Source organism: Sylvia atricapilla, chromosome 4 (assembly GCF_009819655.1).
Source record: "Sylvia atricapilla isolate bSylAtr1 chromosome 4, bSylAtr1.pri, whole genome shotgun sequence".
Classification (NCBI taxonomy): domain Eukaryota; kingdom Metazoa; phylum Chordata; class Aves; order Passeriformes; family Sylviidae; genus Sylvia; species Sylvia atricapilla.
Window position 1 is genome coordinate 23,727,171 of NC_089143.1, and position 21,340 is coordinate 23,748,510.

Consider the following 21,340-nt stretch of genomic DNA (forward strand, 5'->3'; position numbering starts at 1 on the left):
AAGTGCTGATCAGAGGTAGGAGGTAACACATTACTGCATTGTCTCATTCATTTTCACAGTTCTGCAGAAATTAATATTTGAACGCTTACAGCAAAATCTGTGAGCTGTCTTCAGTGACTGAACTAATACTGCTGTTAATCAACTCTCTGCCCTGAACTGAAGCATTTGCTCCCCTCACATCTTATCCCAGTATTTTTATCTTCTGGCACAGTTTAGGTACTGTAGTTGTCTACTCTTCTTTTTTTTTCTCTTTGTGACTTCTGAATATATCTGAAGATGGAATGTTTAATTTGGAAAGAGACAATAGTACAACTGTCTAATCAAAGAATAAAGAGGAATTAAAGATTACCAGATAGTTTGGACAGATTTATACTAACTTTTGACTGCCACCATTCACATTTTTATACAGGAGCATTAAAAAGATTTTCGGTTGAAGCTAGGAGATCTTTTTTTCCACCCTCCTTAGTTGTTGCACTGTTACATTTTTATTGCAGAAACAAATCATCGAAAACCTCTGAAACAAAACAAAATTGTGCAGGAAGTCATATACAGGATATTTAAAGCTGGCAGAGGGCATGTGTGAGTTTAACAGAGGATATGGAGAGTTGCTTCTTTTTAGCAACTGTTCAAAAAGTACTTCCTTTATTTTTTCTTTCTTTTTTTTTAATTTTTCTTTTTGACAGATTAACTGCACAACAATCTCATGTTCTGGAAAAACAGTGAGAACCCTTTAATTTGCAAACTGTGCAGATAACCTCAATAGCTGGAAAAGAGTTTTCATAAGGAAAGAGGCCGATTTTTCAGCAGAGGTTCTAGTGAGCTCTGCTTTAATGAATAAAATGCTGCTCTCAGAATTGTCAGCACATGGCTCTGGTTAGGTGCAATGTAAGCAGTCTCTCTCTCCAATATGCGCTTAATTTTTCCTCTCTATAATGCTCCATGTAACAGTAATTAAAATTGTCCTTTCCTAGCAAGGCCAACACTAGAATATCACAGGCAACAGTTTTTTTCTGAACATTTTGATGAAAATTCATATTGAAGCTCTTTTATAGGCAATGAGAAATTCTATTTTTCTATCTGAGATTTCTTTGTCAGCAAAGTACTCTGTTATGTAAAGCACAAATGTCCAGTGGTGGTTTGTAAATGGATGTATTTCCTTGCACAGTTTGCACCCCAGATTTAAAAGGGCCGTGTCTGGCAGTGTGCTTTGTAATCTCTGCATTTATCTAATGCTATTACAAGTTCTGTTTCAGAAGTCAGGGATCTCTGGTTGTTTTCAGCAAAATTCAACATAAGGGCCTTAGCCGTAGCTTTTATTTTCGTGTTAAAAAGGGTAATTTATTTTGGAGGATTAAACATGTAAATATCCTTATTTTACCACTTAACAATTCTAACTGCTTTTAGACAAATTACTGGGGGGAAAAGTGGTTATACTATACAAAATTGATGAAGGAACAGCTCTTCTATTGACTCAAAGGTAACCTTCAAAGATTTGTGTAAGTTACCCATAAAATTAATGAACTAAGATAATTCTGCATGTCAGAGTAATGAAGCCTAATTTATGCTGAATTGTGCTGTAATCAGTTTTCTCTGAAAGCATGTCAAAGGCTTCCGAGGAAATGGTGCATTTTAATTAGTGTTTTAGAGGGAATATATGCAGGTGCTTTCTGGTGGGACTCTTGGTCATTGCAGTCAGGTGGTTATCTTTTGCATTGCTAAAATTAGAAACAGTGGTTATTGCAGAAGCTTTTGTAACATTAGAAAACCATGTACTGTTACAGTATGTGGTTATGCACACAGAGAATTATAGATCTATTGTATTTAACTCCAGGCTAGTTAATCAGAGGAACAGATCAGCTTAGTGTTTTCACGAGGATGGAGAGCTCCAGTATGAATTTGTAAAAAAGAAATTGTAGTAATAAAAATATCATTAAAAAGGAGGTTGTGCTCCTGTGCTTTCTAGTATTTCTCAAAACTGATTTCTTCATTTTGTAATCTGTGGTCTTGAGCACTGATGACATCACAGAGTACGATCAGCAGCCTTTGAAATCTGATTATCATAGTAGAATCTGACAAATTTTTCATCAATTTTATTTAATATGGAGCAGGACTTGGAAAAATATGCATCAGTTTGTCATGTCTGTGCTTGGCACTGAAAACATAATACAGATGAAATGTTCAGGTATTTTAATATAAATGTTTCTTGATATAAAAGGAAAATGTGCATATTTTACAAGAAGTTCTGCAAGAGCAAATTATTTATTACAATGATGCTTTTGCAATTTGTGTTAATGGTCAGGCAGTCAGTTAATTTTTTTAAAAACTGTTCTCCTTAAGAGTAAAAGAAGAGGTAGCTTGGATTCTGAATAAGCTTGTAGCTTGTAAATTGGCAGAACTTGGTTTATAATGTCCAAGTAACAGCTATGAATTTATGTTCCTGAATTATGCATTTTCCAGTAGAAATGTATGAGTTTGCTACTCTAGTGCCCTGTAATTTGTAAATTTGCCCTAAGTAGGTAAAAGCTCAAAATGAAAATATACTCTCGCAGTGGTAGGAAAACACAAAGCAACTCAAGCAATAAAAAGACAGGTTCTGCTCATATTTGTGCCTTTCTAAACTATTAGACAACAGCTACTGCTGAATTTATTGAGTCCCAGCAGTGTCTAGAGAGCTGCAAACCTCTGTTCGTGCACAGGAGCTTGTCTCCATCCCAATAAGCCCTTGCCTTTTGAGGGGAGAATTTGTAATATGAACTGTAGCTTTTAGCTGAACAATAGGTTTTAGCAAGAAGAGTCAGTAGCATCTTTTCAGTTCTCAATGTTTTTGCTTGGAATTGCATTTTTATCTTGTGAGGGAGAAAAGTACAACTTTGAATTTCCATCCAGTCTCAGTATTTTTACTTATTGCATGAAAAGAGCATTTTATCTCTTCAGATAGTTCTTCTTGCTTTGCATATAAGGTAAAGGTTCACAATACATTTGGTGGATCAACTTGTTAGTATAAGTGAGGTTTTATAGCTTTGTCTGTTAGCTGTAGCATCACTGAATAAGTGCAGGTGTAGTTTTTTAAGTAGATTTTTTCTCAGTGTTAAATAATTAAAGAAGGAAAGCTCAGAGCTGAGAAAAAAAGAAATAATGCAAATATTCTGGGATTTAGCTATCATTTACTTCATGAAGACAGAGTGTTTTGGATTTATCGGGGTAAATTTAAACCTTAATTGTAAGTTTGAATTTCCTTTAAAAATATTTCTTGTCAAGAAGTGATAACTTTCTTTGTTTTCCCATAAAGCCTGCACTGCACATTAAGCACATATTCACTTATTTTGTGTTAAGCCCCTCAGATATTAAATATTTCATCTGGTAAGTGTGAGTGGGGAAATTAATACTGTGGTATCTTTGACATTAGTTTTACATGATCCCAAGGCACAGTAAATGGACAGTAATGCAGAGTGACAGCTGCTCTATTAAAAACCTAATTAAAGTTCATGGGACTCTCTTAAAGCTTATGTACAGTGATGGATGTGAAACCTAAATTGGGTCCATGTAAGACAGAGTATTGGGTGGAATAGTCACAGACTTTGTCAAAGAGTGGATTACAATGCTGACAGAGCTGATTTATTGTGTTGTAGGTGGAGGAGGCACTAGAAGCTGTGAAAAATGCAACAAATGAGCAAGATTTAGCCAATCGCTTTAAGGAATTTGGGAAGGAAATGGTAAAACTGAACTATGTTGCTGCGAGGCGACAACAGGTGAGTACAGGAGTGGTTGGAAAAGTCCATCTTCAATCTAAAGCTCTTGTGGTTTATGTCCAAGTCTGGTTAAAAAGGTACAATGAACCATTCATTGCTATGTCACGGCCTATAATTTGGTCACACTGATTATTTTTGAATGTGATGAAGTTTTTCAGAAATGCTATTTCTTTAAGAGTACCTTCCAAGAGACTTCAATTAATAAAAGATTGAAGGGTGAAGAGGGAAGGGACTCAGGACATTCAGGGTGGTTTTAATTTGATGATTATTCTCATTTAATTCTAACCTATGCAGATTTCAGGTGACTCTGACAGCTGGTAAAGCATGAGCTCTTTGCTAGTTCAGTATAATTCAAGTTCAGGAGGAACAGAAATCTACTTCGTGCTTAAAATCATTATTAATTATTTTTTGATTAGAAGAAAATTATTAATTTATCCATTTATTCATTGGTAAGGCAGCTGAAAAAGAACCCAGAAAATCATGATAACATTTATTCAAGGCCAGTCATTGTACACCTTTGCAATAAAGATAGCTGTCGCCTGAACCCTGTTCCTTTTAAGACACTGTAGAGTTGTATAAGGTCTCTCCAACTTCAATTATATTTGAATACCACCAATAATTCAAGGATGTGCCATCTCTGTACTGCATTGCACACTGGACTTGGAAAGCTGGCTTTCCCTATTCATCCACCTATTCATTTTCTTAATTGCGGTAATGGCAATTTACTTCTGAATCATGATTGTGGGACTTTTTAATGAAAAACAGCTTTTTTGGGATTATATTGAAATTGCATCATTGAATATCTCAAATTGGCAGAGACCTGTAAAGGTCATCAAGCCCATCTCCCTGCTCCTTGCAGGACTACATAAAAGCTAACCATCTGATTAAGACAAATAAATTAAAAATGCAGAATCTAGGCACTATATGGAGAGTGCTCTTCTGTACATTCAGACACTTCCCCTGTAGAAATAGAGCTCCAAATATGGAAAAAAGAGAAATTTGTGAAAGTTAATGGATGTTTATATCTCTTAAGTCCTCATAGAAAATACAAGAATATGGCAAAACAAATCTCTCTGAAGACTGTTACCTGTCAGCCATGTATTTTTGAAATTAATCAATGAGTAGAACCTTCAAATGCAGAATTTTTCAGTGCTGCTGGTAAATTCCATGTGTGAACATAAATAAACTATTTATTTATAATAATACAGCTCTTCCAACTGGTTTGTTCAGCTTTAAAACAGAAGAAACAAAGTTTTGTTATTCCTTATGAATATTGTTAGGACTGTCTTAATGTTTGTAAGGCTTTCAAGGACAGTATGATACACACTATAACTGAAAAAAAATCCTGGGTTAAATAACAGTAACACCTAATTCTGATATATTGTGCAGTATCTGATTCTTGCTGTCAGGGGAAACAGAAAGTATTAGTCATTATATTCTCAATATACAAATTCTAAATGATATATGGAGTAGGAGTATATGAAGGGGAGAAAATCAGAAATGTGGAGAGGCATATTTAGCAGGTCTTTTAAGAACTAAAACCATATGGTAGTAGGTCATAGGTTGGATGTGATGATCTCAAAGGTCTTTTCCAACTTAGTTAATTCTTTGATTCTGTGATGTTCATCTATGCAATGCTTTCATTTTGATTTTTAAAAGGTCTACCTTATGATAATTTTATAAAGGACATGGCCGTAGTAACTAGTAAAATAAGGCACTTGCTGTAACAGGGTTGTTGCTCTTATGTTGCCATTATGGAATCAGCAGAAGGAATCCAGTTGTTTGGGAAGAGTAATTTTGAATGTTTTATGCACATTTTTAATGGGTTTTTGCAAAAGGAGAATGACACTTTGGTAAGATATGGTGAACAGAATGTAACAGCTGTAGTGACACAGGAGGACTCAACTTCCTTGGGCAGGAGGGGAATTCTTGCAGTGATTTATGGTGGGTTCTGCCATTGATTCCATCTCTGCCAAACCACTGCACGGCGTTCGTGCCTGGATGCTCCAGGCAGTCCTTTGAGCGCAGCCCCTTTCCTTTCCCTGTGTAACAGCTGTGTGTTTCGTGCAGGAGCTGAAGGATCCTCACTGCAGGGACGAGATGGCGGCGGCCCGCGGGGCTCTGAAGAAGAACGCCACCATGCTGTACACGGCCTCGCAGGCCTTCCTCCGCCACCCCGACGTCGCCGCCACCAGGGCCAACAGGGACTACGTCTTCAAGCAAGTGCAGGAAGCCATTGCTGGCATCTCCAATGCTGCCCAGGCCACCTCTCCCACCGATGAGAACAAGGGCCACACCGGCATAGGAGAGCTCGCTGCTGCTTTGAATGAGTTTGATGTGAGTATCAGCAGCGTTTGGAAAATGAGCTGTTCCTGCACACAATCTACTGAGCTTTTAACTTAGTTGTTCTTCCTCAGGACTCGAATTCCCCTTTTCGTTCACATCCATTTCCTCAGACTGCACAAGCAAAGGGCAGACATCGATTTGTGTTGGTTTTAGTGAGGAATAGTTGTCTGCTGCTAGTGGACTGGAATTACAAGGAGTTATTTGTGCTCATATGCAGTGACTGGGATAGTGAGAAAAATAGTTCCTGTTATCCTTAGGATCCTTGACAAATCTCACTACATGCTTCTAGAAAATGCAAAGTCTGATTAATCTGGCAGTTTAGTTACTTTCATGGCTTGGGAAGGCTGGCCTGGAACAGAGACTCAACAGAGCTGGAGAATAAAATAGATATTTATTAAAAGGCCTTTAAGGGTACACCCTGAGAAGTACAAGAGCCTGGCCAGGGCTACACCCAAGGTGGACCCAAAATGGTCACAAAATGGATGACCAGTCACAAGGTCTCACGCTTTTATAAGTTTTGGTCCATTTGCATATTGGTTTTAACAGTCCAATTGCAGCTTCAGGTTATGAAGTTCCATCCTTCTTTTTTCCTCACTTCAGTCCACTGTTGTTTATGCTTTTGGGCCTGAAAACTTGTACCTGTTGTCCTTGGTCTCCAGCAGGAAAAGGATTTGTTTTGTCTACCTACTCTGTGAAGAGAACTTACTAAGACTCTAATATGAGACTCAGATCTATACCCCTAGGCAGCACAGAATCTGAAAAAAAAAATGAAAGCTAAAACTTAAGGCATCAATGTGACCAAGATCTGTGGTCACTTGAGTGGTAAAATCATGTTTGTCTAGCTAGTCAGGAAGACAAGACAAAAAAAATGAAGATGGTGATAGAATTCAGTGTCCTGGAAACATTAACATTCAACTTGAATCATGAATTATGTTGATTCATGGAAAAAGCATCTTTGATACAGAGTTGATAGCAGTCAGTTCAGCTGTGGGCAAAGTGCTGCAGCCTCTGTACCAGCAATAGATACAGTTTAACTTAAGCAACTTTCCTGACAGCCAATTGTTTGGCTGTTAATTTCATTAGCAGTCCTGTCTGCTTATTTCTCCCTATCTCACATGTGAGGATTGTTCTTCAGGCAGTGAAGAAAAAGGTTATTGCGGACAGTCTCTGACGATATCTTCGTCTTTTTATTTTTACTTAAGGCAAAGATTTGTTGAAGTTATTACTGGGGAATGGTGTCCTTTTCACTTTGATTAAGAAACAAGGTTGCAATCCCAGCATCCGTCACATGCAGTCAGGAGCTGCTGAGTCCTGCTGCATTTAGGGCTGGAAGTGGAGGTCTCCATGATCCATCTATTCTTACATCTGTGGTTTTTCCTGCACAATTACTGAGGGTTAAGATTTAAGGAATTCCTCTGGGTTTTCAGGACCCTCTCAGCACGCAGGTCCCTGGTTGGTAAGATCCTGGGAATAATATCCCTGTGTAGTCTGATTGTGCTCTGGCTTTTGTTGTGGGACTTTGCACGTTCTGGACAGCAAAGGTTTGACAAACAGGGACAGAAAACATGTGACTTCTCAGTCCCAAACTGATGATGCTGCTGCTGCCTTCTGGAATAAATGCTGTTCAATGCAAAGAGAGTCGCTGTGCTTGGTGAAAATAAATGTAGTGAAGACTGTGTGAGACACCAGATATTGTCCCCTGGCCTCTATGAGAATATTCATCCTTTTTCTCCTCAGGTAAAATCTTTTCCACTTTCCGTGATGTTGCAGGAGCCATGCATGTGTGTGGGAGATGTGTAGCCATAGTAGTGTGTTCTGTTCATAATTACATGTGGAAAAACAGCCTTTCTGGGGAATTCTCTCTTTGTCATTTTAGGAAACTAAATGAAAACTTTGTATAAGGATACAGAGACTGAAACAATTGTATTATCCATTTTCTAACTCACTGCTTAGTTGTTGAATGAGATTTATTCACACCTAATTTTGCAACAAAGATGACATTCCCTAACCTCCAGGAAAGTCAAAATTTATAGCTGGTGATGTTGAGCTGATTGTGAATTTACGTTTATGTTTTACAAGCAAGAAAACAAGCAATATTACCAGACTAGTGAAACTATGTAATGAGTAAAAAAGTGGTGGAGAAAAAACCCTTGCTTTTTATGGTGGCAGTATATTACTTCAGCAAGGGAAAGGAACTTCATGTTTTCTAATGAAAATAATTTTACAGAATATTTATTTTACAGTCTCAGTCATAGTTTGTATTTGGTATGAAGTGCTTACTAAACCCTGCATTATATACCAAGATGATTCTTCTGTATTAGAAGTAAGTTTACAGGGTTTTTTCCATTTTTAACATTTCTCAGCCTTCATTATTTCAAATTTTGGCATCAGTGTTCTGTGGCTGAGCACTTCAGATAACTGCAGTGTGAATAATTTGAATATTTTCTCAATCAAAATATCATCACATGGAATACAAGTAATTATTCTACCTATTTGAAACACAGCCATTGTGTTTAACTAGGTCTTTTGATAATTGTCACCCTCTATACATTGGGGGTTTGTATAAAGTCACCTATGAATTATTAGCAGCAAAATTTTGAAGATAGTTGTCATTTATTGCTTCTCAGAGATAATTTATGTAGAAATAAGGAGAGCTCACAGATCTGTTCTTTAGTAGATTTTTTCATTTGAAGTCCTATTTGAAGTTGATTGATGACAAAAGAACACGTTTAATGACTTGTTGCTTTGTCCTTTAACTTCCCTGTTGCTGCTTTACTCTTAGATCATTTAAAAACAGGTATTCCTGGTTTTATTAGTAATTTATCATTAAAATTTGGCATATAGTTATACATGAAGTATCTGAGTTCTTAATGCAAATGGGGGTGCACAGTTTATATCCCCTCATGATACTTGGCCAGATTTATAGACGTTGTGTAGATAAATTTTTAAAGAACTTGCTGTGAACTCTGAAAGGCTCTGTTTTCACTCAGGAAATGGTAATTTTGATCTGGTCAGATCTCATCTGTCTGGTTATTGAGGGACTGCTGTGTTGGCACATGTTATATTGTGGCGTGAATTTATCTGGTGTCTCCCCATAGCCCTCATGGTGTGCAGCAGAAACACGACCTACACATCAAACTAGAGCGTGGTGGGGAGGTAGATAAAAAAGAGAATGAAATTATTGAGTGAGAAGAAATGCAATGAGAAGGAGCAGGAAACCTGAGCGGGGTGAAAGCTGAGATGAAGATAGACGGCATCAACACTGCTGTGCGTTTGGTAACTGTGAAAGAGTAAAAATATATGTGGATGTAAAAAAATATATTTATATCTAGAAATAAAGTAAAGGAATAATTTTGGCCAGGGAAGGGAACAGAGCTGGGGAAGGGTCTGGAGCCCCAGGAGCAGCTGAGGGAGCTGGGAAAGGGGCTGAGCCTGGAGAAAAGGAGGCTCAGGGGGGACCTTGTGCCTCTGCACAACTCCCTGACAGGAGGGGACAGCCGGGGGGTCGGGTTCTGCTCCCAGGGAACAGGGACAGGTGGAGAGGGAACGGCCTCAGGCTGGGCCAGGGGAGGGTTATTGGATTGGATATCAGGGAAGTTTTCTTCACCCAGAGGGTGTCTAGCTCTAGCACAGCTGCCCAGGGCAGTAGTGGAGTCCCCAACCCTGGGGGAATTTAAACACCATGGGGATGTGGCACTTGGGGACATGGGTTATTGGTGACCTTGGCAGGGCTGGAGTTGGATTCAGTGATCTGAAAGGGCTTTTCCAATCCAAACAATTCTGTGGTTCTGTGATTGTCTGTGCCACAGGAAGGGCTGCACACAGATTGTTGGTAAAAGTATTTTCCATGATGGAATAGAGAGGGGGCAGTGACAGGCAAAAATAGGATTTACTGGGCACTTGGGATCTCTGGTGAGTAGGAGGGTGCTTCCTCTCAGAATATAGACTGGGATTACAATTCCTGAGTCCCGAGGAGTATAGCTCTGTCAGTGGGATGTGCTGACAACACCTCAGAAGTGCTAATCACAGTGGAAATTCAGATTTTAGGGCTTTCAGACTGGATAACCTACAGTGCTTTACATCTTAGGCAATTCTAAATAATATCCTTTAGATTGGGATATGAAAAATGAGGGCAGTCATTCTTGTACAGTGCTGGGAGGGTGGGTGTAATGGTGTTGTAAATATAAAGCTGTTTACTATGCATGCACCATAACTCCATAAAAAAGGATTATTCCTGTGTTTGAAGCAAGGCTTGAATTATCTGCAATAAAATTAAATAGAATTTATAAATCCTCTGAGTTAGTGAGGGAAGAAGAAGATATCTAGAGGAAAAAAAGCCCAAAACTCCCTTTTGTCCACTGATGCCAAAAGCAAATATCTGTTGTTTTCTGTATTGCTCCAGAAAGAACTGATGAGATGGCTTAGCTGACTTTTCTCCTTGACTTTTGTGTTTGTGTGTGCAACTTCTGCCTCTAGCAATGAAATAAAATGATATTTTATTTGTTAAAAGAAATATGTAGTACTTAGTTTTCATATATGTTAATCCAAACAGGCATGCCCTATAGCTGATGTTGTTTTATCTGATATTTTAAAATTTATTGTATTATTTATTGTTTCTGTGTATTTTGTCTTTAAAGTTGCAGTCCAGTTGTGTTGGTCCTTTTTACATCTTGAACTGCTGAGCCTGTGGGTCACCCCTTTACTCTCTGATTTCTTAATATAAAAATAATTTGGTTTATAACGGAATTTAAAGGAATGTAAGGGGAAGTGGTCACAGCACCAAACCTGCTGGAGTTCAGGTAGCATTTGGACGATGCTCACAGGCACAGGGATCTTGGTGTTGTCCTGAGTAGGGCCTGCAGTTGGACTGGTTCATCCTTGTGGGTCCCTTCCAACTCAGGCATGATTCTATGATTTCATATAGTCCAGAATTGAAAGAGGTGGTTGAAATGATTTTTAGTACTTGAGGTATTTATGTATTTGGGATAGGTCCCAGGGTATTGAAATTGTACTATTTTTTGTCATGAGCAGCATTTGAACTGAGAAATTACAGGCAGAGTAACTCAATCTTTAATGAATTTTTGAGCAGAGCAAGTCAACTATTTGGGAGATGACTACATTTGATGAGAAAGAAAGTGTCTGATGACACTGGTCACTGTCCTCCAGGCTGTTAAATGCAGCTCATAATCAATAAATGTGCTATCGTAACAGATTTTGTGAATACATTAATGCTCCTTTAGGAATATTTTTGCGTGGCTAGAGAATGCAGTGCACCTTAAATGGAGTGAAAGATCTAATAAGTGTATAATGAGGGGAAAACGTTACAGAGAAACTGAAAAGACAAAGTAGCAAAGACTGCTTTTTTCTGGTAATAAAACTAAGAGCTGTCAAAATGTGGCAGAAACATAGCAGACAGAAGAAACGCTGTGTCATTAAGTGACTAGCTTTAAAATGTTCCCTTTTGGACAAATAACTGCTAGATGATCTGAGAATGGACTTTTGCAGAATGTTTATGGAGTTGCAATTTGCTTATAGATATGTTCCTTGGAGAAGTGATTCGTGATGCTGCAGAGAACAGGACAAAATGTGAGCTCGAAAAAAGAATTGAGATGTGTTTGTTTTGCCACTGAAATTCATAAGAAACAATTGCAAAAATATTACTGCACATCCAACAGCAATTTGAGACTTGTTGAGGTTGAGTAGCTCTAGCCCAGGCAAATGGCAATTTCTGTATAATAGCAGCTCTGTATTGAATTTAACTAGGAACACGCTGGGGAAAGTGTACTGCAAATTCATATAACCATATGTATGGATTTGGATGAAATATTGTAGAATGGTTTAGTAGGAAGGGATGTTAAAGATCATCTCATTCCAACCTCCTGCCATGAGCAGGGACACCTTCCACTAGACCAGGCTGGCTCCAAGCCCTGCCCAACCTGTCCTTCTCCCTTGTCTTGTCCCTCCATCCCTTGTCCCAAGTCCCTCTCCAGCTCTCCTGGAGCCCCTTTAGGTCCTGGAAGGGGCTCTGAGCTCTCCCTGGAGCCTTCTATTCTCCTGAACAGCCCCAGCTTTCCCAGCCTGGCTCCAGAGCAGCGGGGCTCCAGCCCTCTGATCAGCTTCAGGGGCTTATCCAGACTCATTCCCCCAAGTCCACAAATTTCTTGTGTTGGGAGCCCCAAAAATGCAAGTTGGAGTTTTTTGTCCCTAGTGCAGCAGAAATGGCTTCTGTACTGCAATAGTGTCAAGCAAACTATTTCCTGTGTAGAGGCAGCCAGGCTGCATCTCAATGTTTCTAAAACTTCTGGGCAGAAGTGAGATACTCCAGCACTTTCTGCACTCCTCAGATCTCCCGAGTGTGAGTGAGGGGAAACATCAGACTGGTCATGCTTTGTAGATGAAGCTTTTCCTTTCAGTTATTGCTGCATTTCCCATTACAACCCCTTCTGTGTGTGTATAGGCTTGTTTATATATTACTGTGGAAAGGGTCAGTTCCAGAGTACAAGGGACAGCACTGGAAACGTCAAGATTTTGGTAGCAAATGCATGGCAAAAATGTGATCTCTGTAAAGGGAAGCACCCTGGGTATTTGTGGATTAGGATCTCATTGCCCTCATTCCCCTTTAGCGGTGGGAATGGTGCTGCTGAGCTATATTTGCTGCGTAGGAGCACCATCTAGTGGGCTTCTGGTTTAATTTTTTTTTATGTCTATCATTCTTTTTCCCCTGAAAAGCTCTTGTATAGTAAACTAGTATTGTAGAAAGTTTTACCAATCAAAAACACTTGTTAGAGTTTAACCATAGCACTTTGCTACCACGTCCTTTGGTGGTGGAGCTTTTGTTTAACACACCGACTGCTGCCTGTGCTTCCCTATCAAAATACATGTAACGTGTTTGCAGCAGGCCAGTTTATTTGCAAAGGAATTTTTGTAATGAACCCTCAAGAACAAATGTTTTAGTCATACTAAAAACACAGAAAAGAAATACGCTTTAAAAACCTTACTATCATTTCTATAAGGAAATGTGTTTTCTGTAGCTCTACGGTTATTGCATTATTATTCAAAGTATTGCAGGTTTCTTATTTTGTTGTTAATGTAAGTACGAATATCTGAAGTGCTAAATCATAAACAGAGTAAATTTTCTTTCAGGTTACATATAATAGCTTGAAAAGAGCTCTATGTGAAATATTCTAATTAGACTACACTTGCTACTATTTTCCCTGTGTTTATTTAGCACCTCTGAGATACTTCTGTAGCTTAGGTATGTGAGAAGTGAGCAGCACCACTATTTCAAGGAAGCAGCATCTGCATTTACATTTGGAGAGCATTCAGGAGAGGGGGCTGGGAAGGTGGGACTGTTGCTTCTGCTCATGGCTGTGCACCTCTGCCTGAGTGGGATGCTCATGAAGCTGCTGTGGATGCGTCCAGTCTGGTGTGCCAGAGGGAAAGGTCAGAGAATCAAAGCATGGTTTGGGTTGAAAAGGAACTTTGGAAGTGTCTGAGGCTAGGTTGGATGGGGCTTGGAGTACCCTGGGATACTGGAAGGTGTCCCTGCCCATGGCAGGGGATGGAACAAGATGTGCTTTTCAGAGTTCCAGGGGCAGCCATCAACACCCTCACAGTAAAGAATTCCTTCCCAATGTCCCATCTAACCCTGGCTCTGGCAGCCATTCCCCTGTCCTGTCGCTCCATGCGCTTGTTCAAAGTCCCTCTCCAGCTGTCTTGGAGCCCCCTGTGAATAATTTCTGTGTTGTTTCATCACTCCAGAACAGCTCATTGGAAGCTGCAGTGTTGCATTGCTCTCTCACACTCTTCCAGCTGTATGGTGTGTGTGTGTAACACACCATTTGTGGCAGGGAGGAACATTTGATTTATTGATAAACAGGAGATCAACAGCCTTGTTAGCATTGCAGGAGACATGGACAAAGGTGCAGAAACCAAACCTGCAAGCGCACAGCATTTGTTCTGGCAGTAGTGCAGGCACTTCTGACAAAGAAATACATCAAATACTCTTATTTATACAGTCCTGTCTCCAAGTTACTCAGAAAAACTGGGTCCCTCAGTATATCATGTGCTGCCTTCTACACAAAGGCAGTTTTTCCTGCTGTCTTGTGGTTGTGGCATTGTTTATCTAAAATATCTATCACACTTTGCAGTGGCATTTAACTCAAAAATTGGATTTTCCTTGGGCTAAGGGCAGTTGTGTATTCATTGTCTCAGGAAGTGTTAAAAACCTTGTGGATGTGGCACTTGGGGACACGATTTATGGAACATAGTGGTCGTGGTGAGTTTATGGTTGGGTTTGATGGTGTTAGAGGTCTTTTCCAACCATAATCATTCTGTGATTCTGTGATTCTGAATCATTAAGAGCCACGTTAGGAAATGGTCTCTGCCCTGAAGGTTTCATGTTCTAAATAGGTGAATTAAAATGTGTTTAACAAGTATACAAGGCAGAGATTCTGAAGAAGCTGCTGAAATTTCCTGAAGACTTTCTATGTAGACAGACCAGGGGATGAGAAGATTTTTCATGAGCAATAAGGCAATTGCATATAATAATAAAGTCATTTAATTGGAAAATGCAGGCAATGATGCTGTAATTCTAGGTTTTTTGGAGTTGTAAAATTGTTTTAAATTATTAATGTAATGTTTTGCTTTTGCATTGCATTATATTTCTAATAAAAGTGAGGGTTTTTTTGGTATGGTTGAAAATGAGATTCTAATCCAGATAAATGTCACGAAGTTTCAATAATGATGTGCTCTCTGATTATACAATACATTTATATTGGGTATATGGGTATTTTCAGTATTTTTAGTTGAAGTATGAGTAATTTATCCATTATTTTAAATCTATAAAGTGTCCTCTATTTTGTTAGTGTGTGAGAGAGTTTATTGCTTTCTGAACAAGAGAAAGTTGGTTTATAGTAGTACTTAGTATGAAGAGGTTTATTTTCAGAAGTCTCTAATATTTATTAAAACATGTCAGCTTCTCTGTAAACACACCTTGATATAATTTAAGGAAAAGAGTTAAAAAGAAAATTGTTAGCTATATTTAAATAAGATTTTATCACAAGTTTTGACAGCTTTCAAACAAGTCTTCAATTATATTAAAATTAATTTTCTTGGATTTTGTTTCAGCAACTGCAGCCAAAAATTATGTATATTTACAGTAATCTGAACATTTATAAAGAGGCTTAAAGCACTTAATTATAAGGACTGAATTAGGGTATCAGTCCTTGATTTATGGCTCTAATGTTAGTTAACTAATTAGAAATGTAAAATGTTCCAGTTCATTTACATTTATCGCTCATTAACTGGCTTTTAAGAAGTGATGGGAAATTGCAACTTTTAAAGAAATTTATTTAGCTGGATTTCCTGGCAACTTTTTTTTTTCCCTTCTTTCCAAGAAGTCATTATTTCCTTGTTAATACATGTATAAGAGTTTTATAGGTGTCAATAACGCAGTCTGAAGTTGAATTTTGGCACCAGGTTCTCTTTGAAGAGGAGTAATAACTTTTGTAAGCAAAAAATTGTGTTTCTTGGGTTACTGAACATCAGGAGCTGCCAAGGAACTGGTTCTCATCCTGAGTCTCCTTTTTCCCAAAGCTCCAAAACCTGTTTTCTTGTGAGATATTTGAGACAGTTTGAAGTAAATGTCTAGACTATCATTTATTTAGAACCACCCATCAGAAAGTAACCACATGATTATTTGTTACATTTTAAGCAAAACTGAGGTTTGTGGTGTTGGGATGAGGTGCAACTGGCACAAGGTGATTCTAAGAAAATTCTGGATATTGGGTGGGAAAGTCACCCATGAAGGTGATCAGGCACTCAAAAAGTAGGCAGAGGGGTTTGGAAAATCTCCAGGGTGAAATTATTATCTTGACTGGATGAAGCCTTGAGCAATTTGGCTTGACCTTAAAGTTGTCTGTGTTTTAAGGTGTTTAAAATATAATCTCCAGGAGTTCATTCCTGCCTAAATTACTCTGTAATCCTGAATTTTCATTAACAGATATTCCAAACAAATATTTAATAATAATTAAGCCTACAAATGAATTATAAGAAAAAAGTTTTATGGGATATGGATGAAAAATTATTGAGTACAACTGAGTGACTTTTATTTTTCATGAGCTAAATTTTGATCATCATAAAGATTTCTCCTTATTTAGAAATAACCCAGAATATATTAATTTTTTACAGTTCAAAGTGAGGAAAGCTGGCTTGGGTTAGTTATACACCCTCTGTGCTGCACATTTTATTAAGATCTAAATTATATTTGTATGTCGCCTGTAAAAAATTCCTGAATTTATTCATAGAATATCACACAATTTCTTGTGAAAATGGTGAGTTTGGTTTCAGTGATCAGAGATTCTGGAGCTGTTTGGTCTGTAGATAATTCATCTTCAAGGCTCAAAATGTGTGGAAGAGTGCACAGGATCCCAGCTGGGTCAGGCTGGAAGGGACCACAGAGGGGTCACCTGGTGCCACCTCCCTGCTCAGGCTGGGCCATCCCAGAGCACAGGGCACAGGATTGTGTCCAGGCAGCTCTGGAATACCCCCAGGGAGGAGACTCCACAGCCTCTCTGGACAATCTGTTCAGTGCTTGGTCACTGCACAGTGAAGTTCTTCCCCGTGTTCAGGTGGAACTCCCTGGGCTCAGTCCCTGCCCGTGGCTCTGGTGCCATTGCTGGGCCCTGGAGCAGAGCCTGAGCCTGCTCTGACCCTCCCTGCACACAGGGACAGACTGGGACACACAGGGACAGACTGGGACAGACTGGGACAGACTGGGACACCCGGGGACACACGGGGACACCCAGGGACACACAGGGACACACAGGGACAGACTGGGACATCTGGGGACAGACTGGGACACACAGGGACACACAGGGACAGACAGGGACAGACTGGGACAGACTGGGACACACAGGGACAGGCAGTGACACCCAGGGCTGGGGGCCCCTCTCAGCTGGGGCTCCTCTCAAGGCTGAGCAGCCCCAGCTCCCTCAGCCTTTCCTTGGAAGGGGTGCTCCAGGTCCTTGATCAGCTTTCAAGCTTCTGCTGGACCTTCTTCACGAAATGTCTCTTCTGTCCTGAGGAGGTCAGAGCTGCACACAATTCTCCAAATGTGGCCTCACAAGGCTGAGCAGAGGGGCAGGATCGCCCTGCACTGCTGGAAGAGTTCTGTCTAAAGCACCCTAGGATCCTATCGGTGTTCTTGTCTACCAGGATACACAGCTAGCAGCTGAAGGACAGCTGAAGGACAGCTCAGGTCCTTCTCCCCAGAACTACTCCATCAGGTCAGTCCCAGCCTGTGCAGATGCCTGGGGTTATTCCTCCCCAGGTGCAGGACCCTGCATTTGCATATGCAAATAGATATGCACATGCATATTTTCGTATTCCAGGTAGGTTTTTCTGTCTCACAGAAGACTTGAGTGCACAGTCTTCAAATCTAAGGAGAAAAAATGTGATTCATGACTTGCTGAGAGGTGTAAGATCTGTTTGAAAGTTGATGTGTAGGTAGAGAACCTTACACCTATTGCTCTGAGGAAGAGGAAGAAAAAGGAGGCATTTCTGAAAGGATTGGTTCGGAAACTGAAACAAACAACTAATTTTTTCAATATTTTTTCTTGCTAATTCCCTAACTTGCTTATATAGTTCATTTGGTGCATTTGTAGTCTTGCTACTGCCACATGAGATATGAGGTTGTGAAAATGAATTTATACAGCTGATTTCTGAAAATCCCAAGCATTACCCTTTGGCTCAAAAGCCCCATTACATAAATATGCACAGGCCTAACTCTTGGAGAAGTCATTTCTAATTTAGGTGCCTGTAAAACTGCTCTGCTTACTGCTGTGAAACACAGACCCCAGAAAATACATGTGAGACATTATTCCACATTCTGGCTAACACAGCATTTTTTTCTGCCGTGTCAGCAGTTCCTGGAGCTGGAACAATACATTATCTGCTTAAAATTTTTCTATTTGTCCTTTTATTAAATAACAGATTTTCATAAATTCCTTGTGTTTATTACTGTTTAACTGCTGAGGATTCTGTTAAGTTATAGATTTCTCAGAGGTTCCTTTCTCTGTATAGTAATGAGAGTTATGGTCTCTGTGTGAATTGGAAGTTCTATTGAGAAATAAAATCTTTTCTAAGAGCCTTGTCCTGCTGAAATTAAGAAAATATTCAAGTGGAGTTTGTCTTTAGCTTTGAATAAATCTATTTGAGCATTTCCTGATTAACAGGTAGATAAAGACATAGAATTTGCAATGCTAAAGGCACATGTTAGTTATGTGTCATGTTCCTAAATTTTAATGTACATTTTGATGCACTATGTTGGTTTTGTTGGGGTTTTTTTTAATTACTTGTATCATTTAGCTTGCTCTTTCTGATTGCTCTTGGATATTGAAAGAAATAGACTGATAAAGTTATCCGAACATTGTGAAAATTAAAATGGTTCATTAACAAATCTTACGTGCTTTAAAATAGGTATGATTATTAGAAATCAGGATGCTTTTACATTTTTCATTCCTACTTAGTTTTTTTTAAAGCTCAAATAACAAGTGCACAGCTTTCAGAGCAATTTTAGTCCATATGCAATTAGTAGACTTCTTTGCATGATTTCAACAAAAGGTTCCTGAATTGCACAGTGCTGTAAACGTGCCCAGCAGTAGGGGAGCAGGTGATTATTGCTTTTGTATTTCTTACCTTGAACTGCAAAAGAAGAAAAGCGGGCCAAAATACAATCCAGCCATGATTTAAAACTCATGCCTTTGCACACAGTTTTACGGTGACAAGAGTAGAACCAATGTGGTTTGATATTTGGTAATAAGTCTGATAGATACACTACTCAAGTGTTAAGCAGTGATCATAATTTAGGAATTAACCTTTAGAAAATGTCTTTGAAAATCAATTCTTCTTCTGGTAGAATAAAGATACTTTGCTAACCAGTAGACTATTTGACAAACTGAAGATGTTTTCAGACTGGCTTCATGTAGTGCTTCCTTTTTAATTAACTAATTCAGCACTTTTTTTCTGACTAAAACCCAAAAAAAGCTGTAAAAGATGCTTTGCAGAATGGAAATCAGAGATTTCATTTTTTTGTGTGAGTGTCATTATCTAGTAATGATTTCCTTGCAATCTTAACTTCCTCAATTTTTTAAATTCATGAAATATTGAGGTAATATAGTAACATTTCAGCAGTGTGGGCTGCTTAAAGAAATAATCAAAATGAAATTATTAACTGAGAACATCCCACTCTATCTTCAGGAAGAAAAAACTTACACCTTGCATATAAATGTCTTGAAGAGCCAAGAAAATTTCAGAATATTTGTGAAGGTATAATTCTGTTTTAGCGCCATGGAATGGTTTGGGTTGGAATGGACCTTAAAGATTATCTTGTTCCAAGCCCCTGCCATAGGCAGAGACACCTTCCACTATCCCAGGTTGCTTCAAGCCCAGTCCAACTTGGCTTTGGAGACTTTCAGGAATCCTGGGGCAGCCCCAGCTTCTCTGGGTAACATGGTTGTGGATTTATAAATATATATATATAATTTCTCTAATATTTACTTTTTCAGCAGTTTGGTAGATAATTGCTCCAGGAAAGTTTTGATAATCCTTGCGAACCCTTCTAACCTGGTATTCTACGGTAAATTACTTACAGGAAAGACTAAAAAAAACATCTCTGAAGGCGCTGAAAATACCAAAGACGCACGACGGCTCACCATGTCCCCGTTTTCCTTCCAGAACAAGATCATCCTGGACCCGATGACGTTCAGCGAGGCGCGGTTCCGGCCGTCCCTGGAGGAGCGTCTGGAGAGCATCATCAGCGGGGCGGCGCTGATGGCCGACTCCTCGTGCACGCGCGACGACCGGCGCGAGCGCATTGTGGCCGAGTGCAACGCCGTGCGCCAGGCGCTGCAGGACCTGCTCTCCGAGTACATGAACAACGTAAGTCACCACCGCTCGCTCGGGGCGCCTCGCCCGCCCTGGGGCTGCGGCTGCTTTGTGTGTCTCAGTGGGAGGAGCGTGGCTTTGTGCCGAGCGTACAGGTGGTGCTCTTTGAGTTGTTGGACTTTCTCATACGTTGCAAAGGTTTGACAGGAGTTGGGTGTGATCCAAAGCTCAGGGGTGATGCCATGGGAAGGCTGACCTGGAGCAGAGACGGGACACTGCTAAGAGAATAAAGTAGTTATTTATTAAAAGGCCTTTAAGGGTACACCTTTGGCGGGACAACAGCCTGGCCCGGGATACACCCAAGATGGACACAAAATGGATGACCTGTCACAAGGTTTCACACTTTTATAAGTCTTGGTGCATTTGCGTATTGGAGCCAAATTGTCCAACCACAGCCTCAGGTTGTGAGGTCTCTTCCTTTTTGTGTCTCTCTTCAGCCCACCATTGTTTGTGCTTTTAGGCCTGAAAGTTGTACTCGTTGTCCTTGCTCTTCAGCAATACCTTTGGAAGTAGAATACTTTTTAAAATGAAAACAATGGTGAGTAATCTAAATGTGAAATGGCCCAAGAATTATTTTCTTATTGAAGATGAATATAGGTAATTTGCAGCATGCTTGCCCCTGTGGAATGGTCGTTGTGTTTGATTTTTAGGATGTTACCTAGATATTCATAAGAAGTTGACCTTTTGGTCTTTGGGTTTAACCACTGAAGGTTTCACTTTCTGGTGGAGCTATGAAATACTCAGTTGCCATGAAGGCAGTGAGTTCAGCACTCGTGCTGTTCACACAATCTTAAAAACAGCTCTCTGGGTAGGGTTTCCAGAGGTGTAGAATTGTTGAGTGTGATGTGAAGTGCATAACCTTTGTTCTGCAGTTTGTCACAGAGAATTCTCTCCACGTAAAGTTGTGTGTTAAAACTCAGATGTTCTATTGCTGTGTCCTTTCGAGGATGTGGGAGAAAGACCAAAGCAACATCAGCAACCTGTTTTAAAATTAGTGTTTGCCAAGAGGTATCAAACTGAGCATCCTCTGCTTTGTTGTTTCTTGTCTTTGGTTGCTCCCAGTGGATCAGATGACACATTTTGATCCCATTTTGCTGGAATCATCAAAATTAAACTTAAGAGGGTATTGGAGGATAAATCTTTAACGTTGTTATTTTCATTGGTACTGTTACAGTTAGTGGTGCAATTCAGTATCAATAGTGCAAATTTTAGTCCTTTAGTCACTTCATTTTACAGTTCAAACTTAAATGATGCTTTCCAAAGATATTGTTCCATGTAATAGAGTCACCTCAAGGAAT

General features: G+C 39.5%; 1 protein-coding gene across 2 annotated transcripts in view; it reads left to right on the top strand.

Moving 5' to 3' along the window:
- CTNNA2 (catenin alpha 2) overlaps positions 1-21,340 on the top strand; it is a 469,159-nt gene that overhangs the window by 117,306 nt on the left and 330,513 nt on the right. For both annotated transcript variants that reach the window (XM_066317287.1, XM_066317288.1), the window contains exons 5-7: positions 3,630-3,749; positions 5,820-6,086; positions 19,833-20,036. In XM_066317287.1, the coding sequence (XP_066173384.1) occupies positions 3,630-3,749; positions 5,820-6,086; positions 19,833-20,036 (591 nt within the window). The remainder of the gene's footprint in view (positions 1-3,629; positions 3,750-5,819; positions 6,087-19,832; positions 20,037-21,340) is intronic.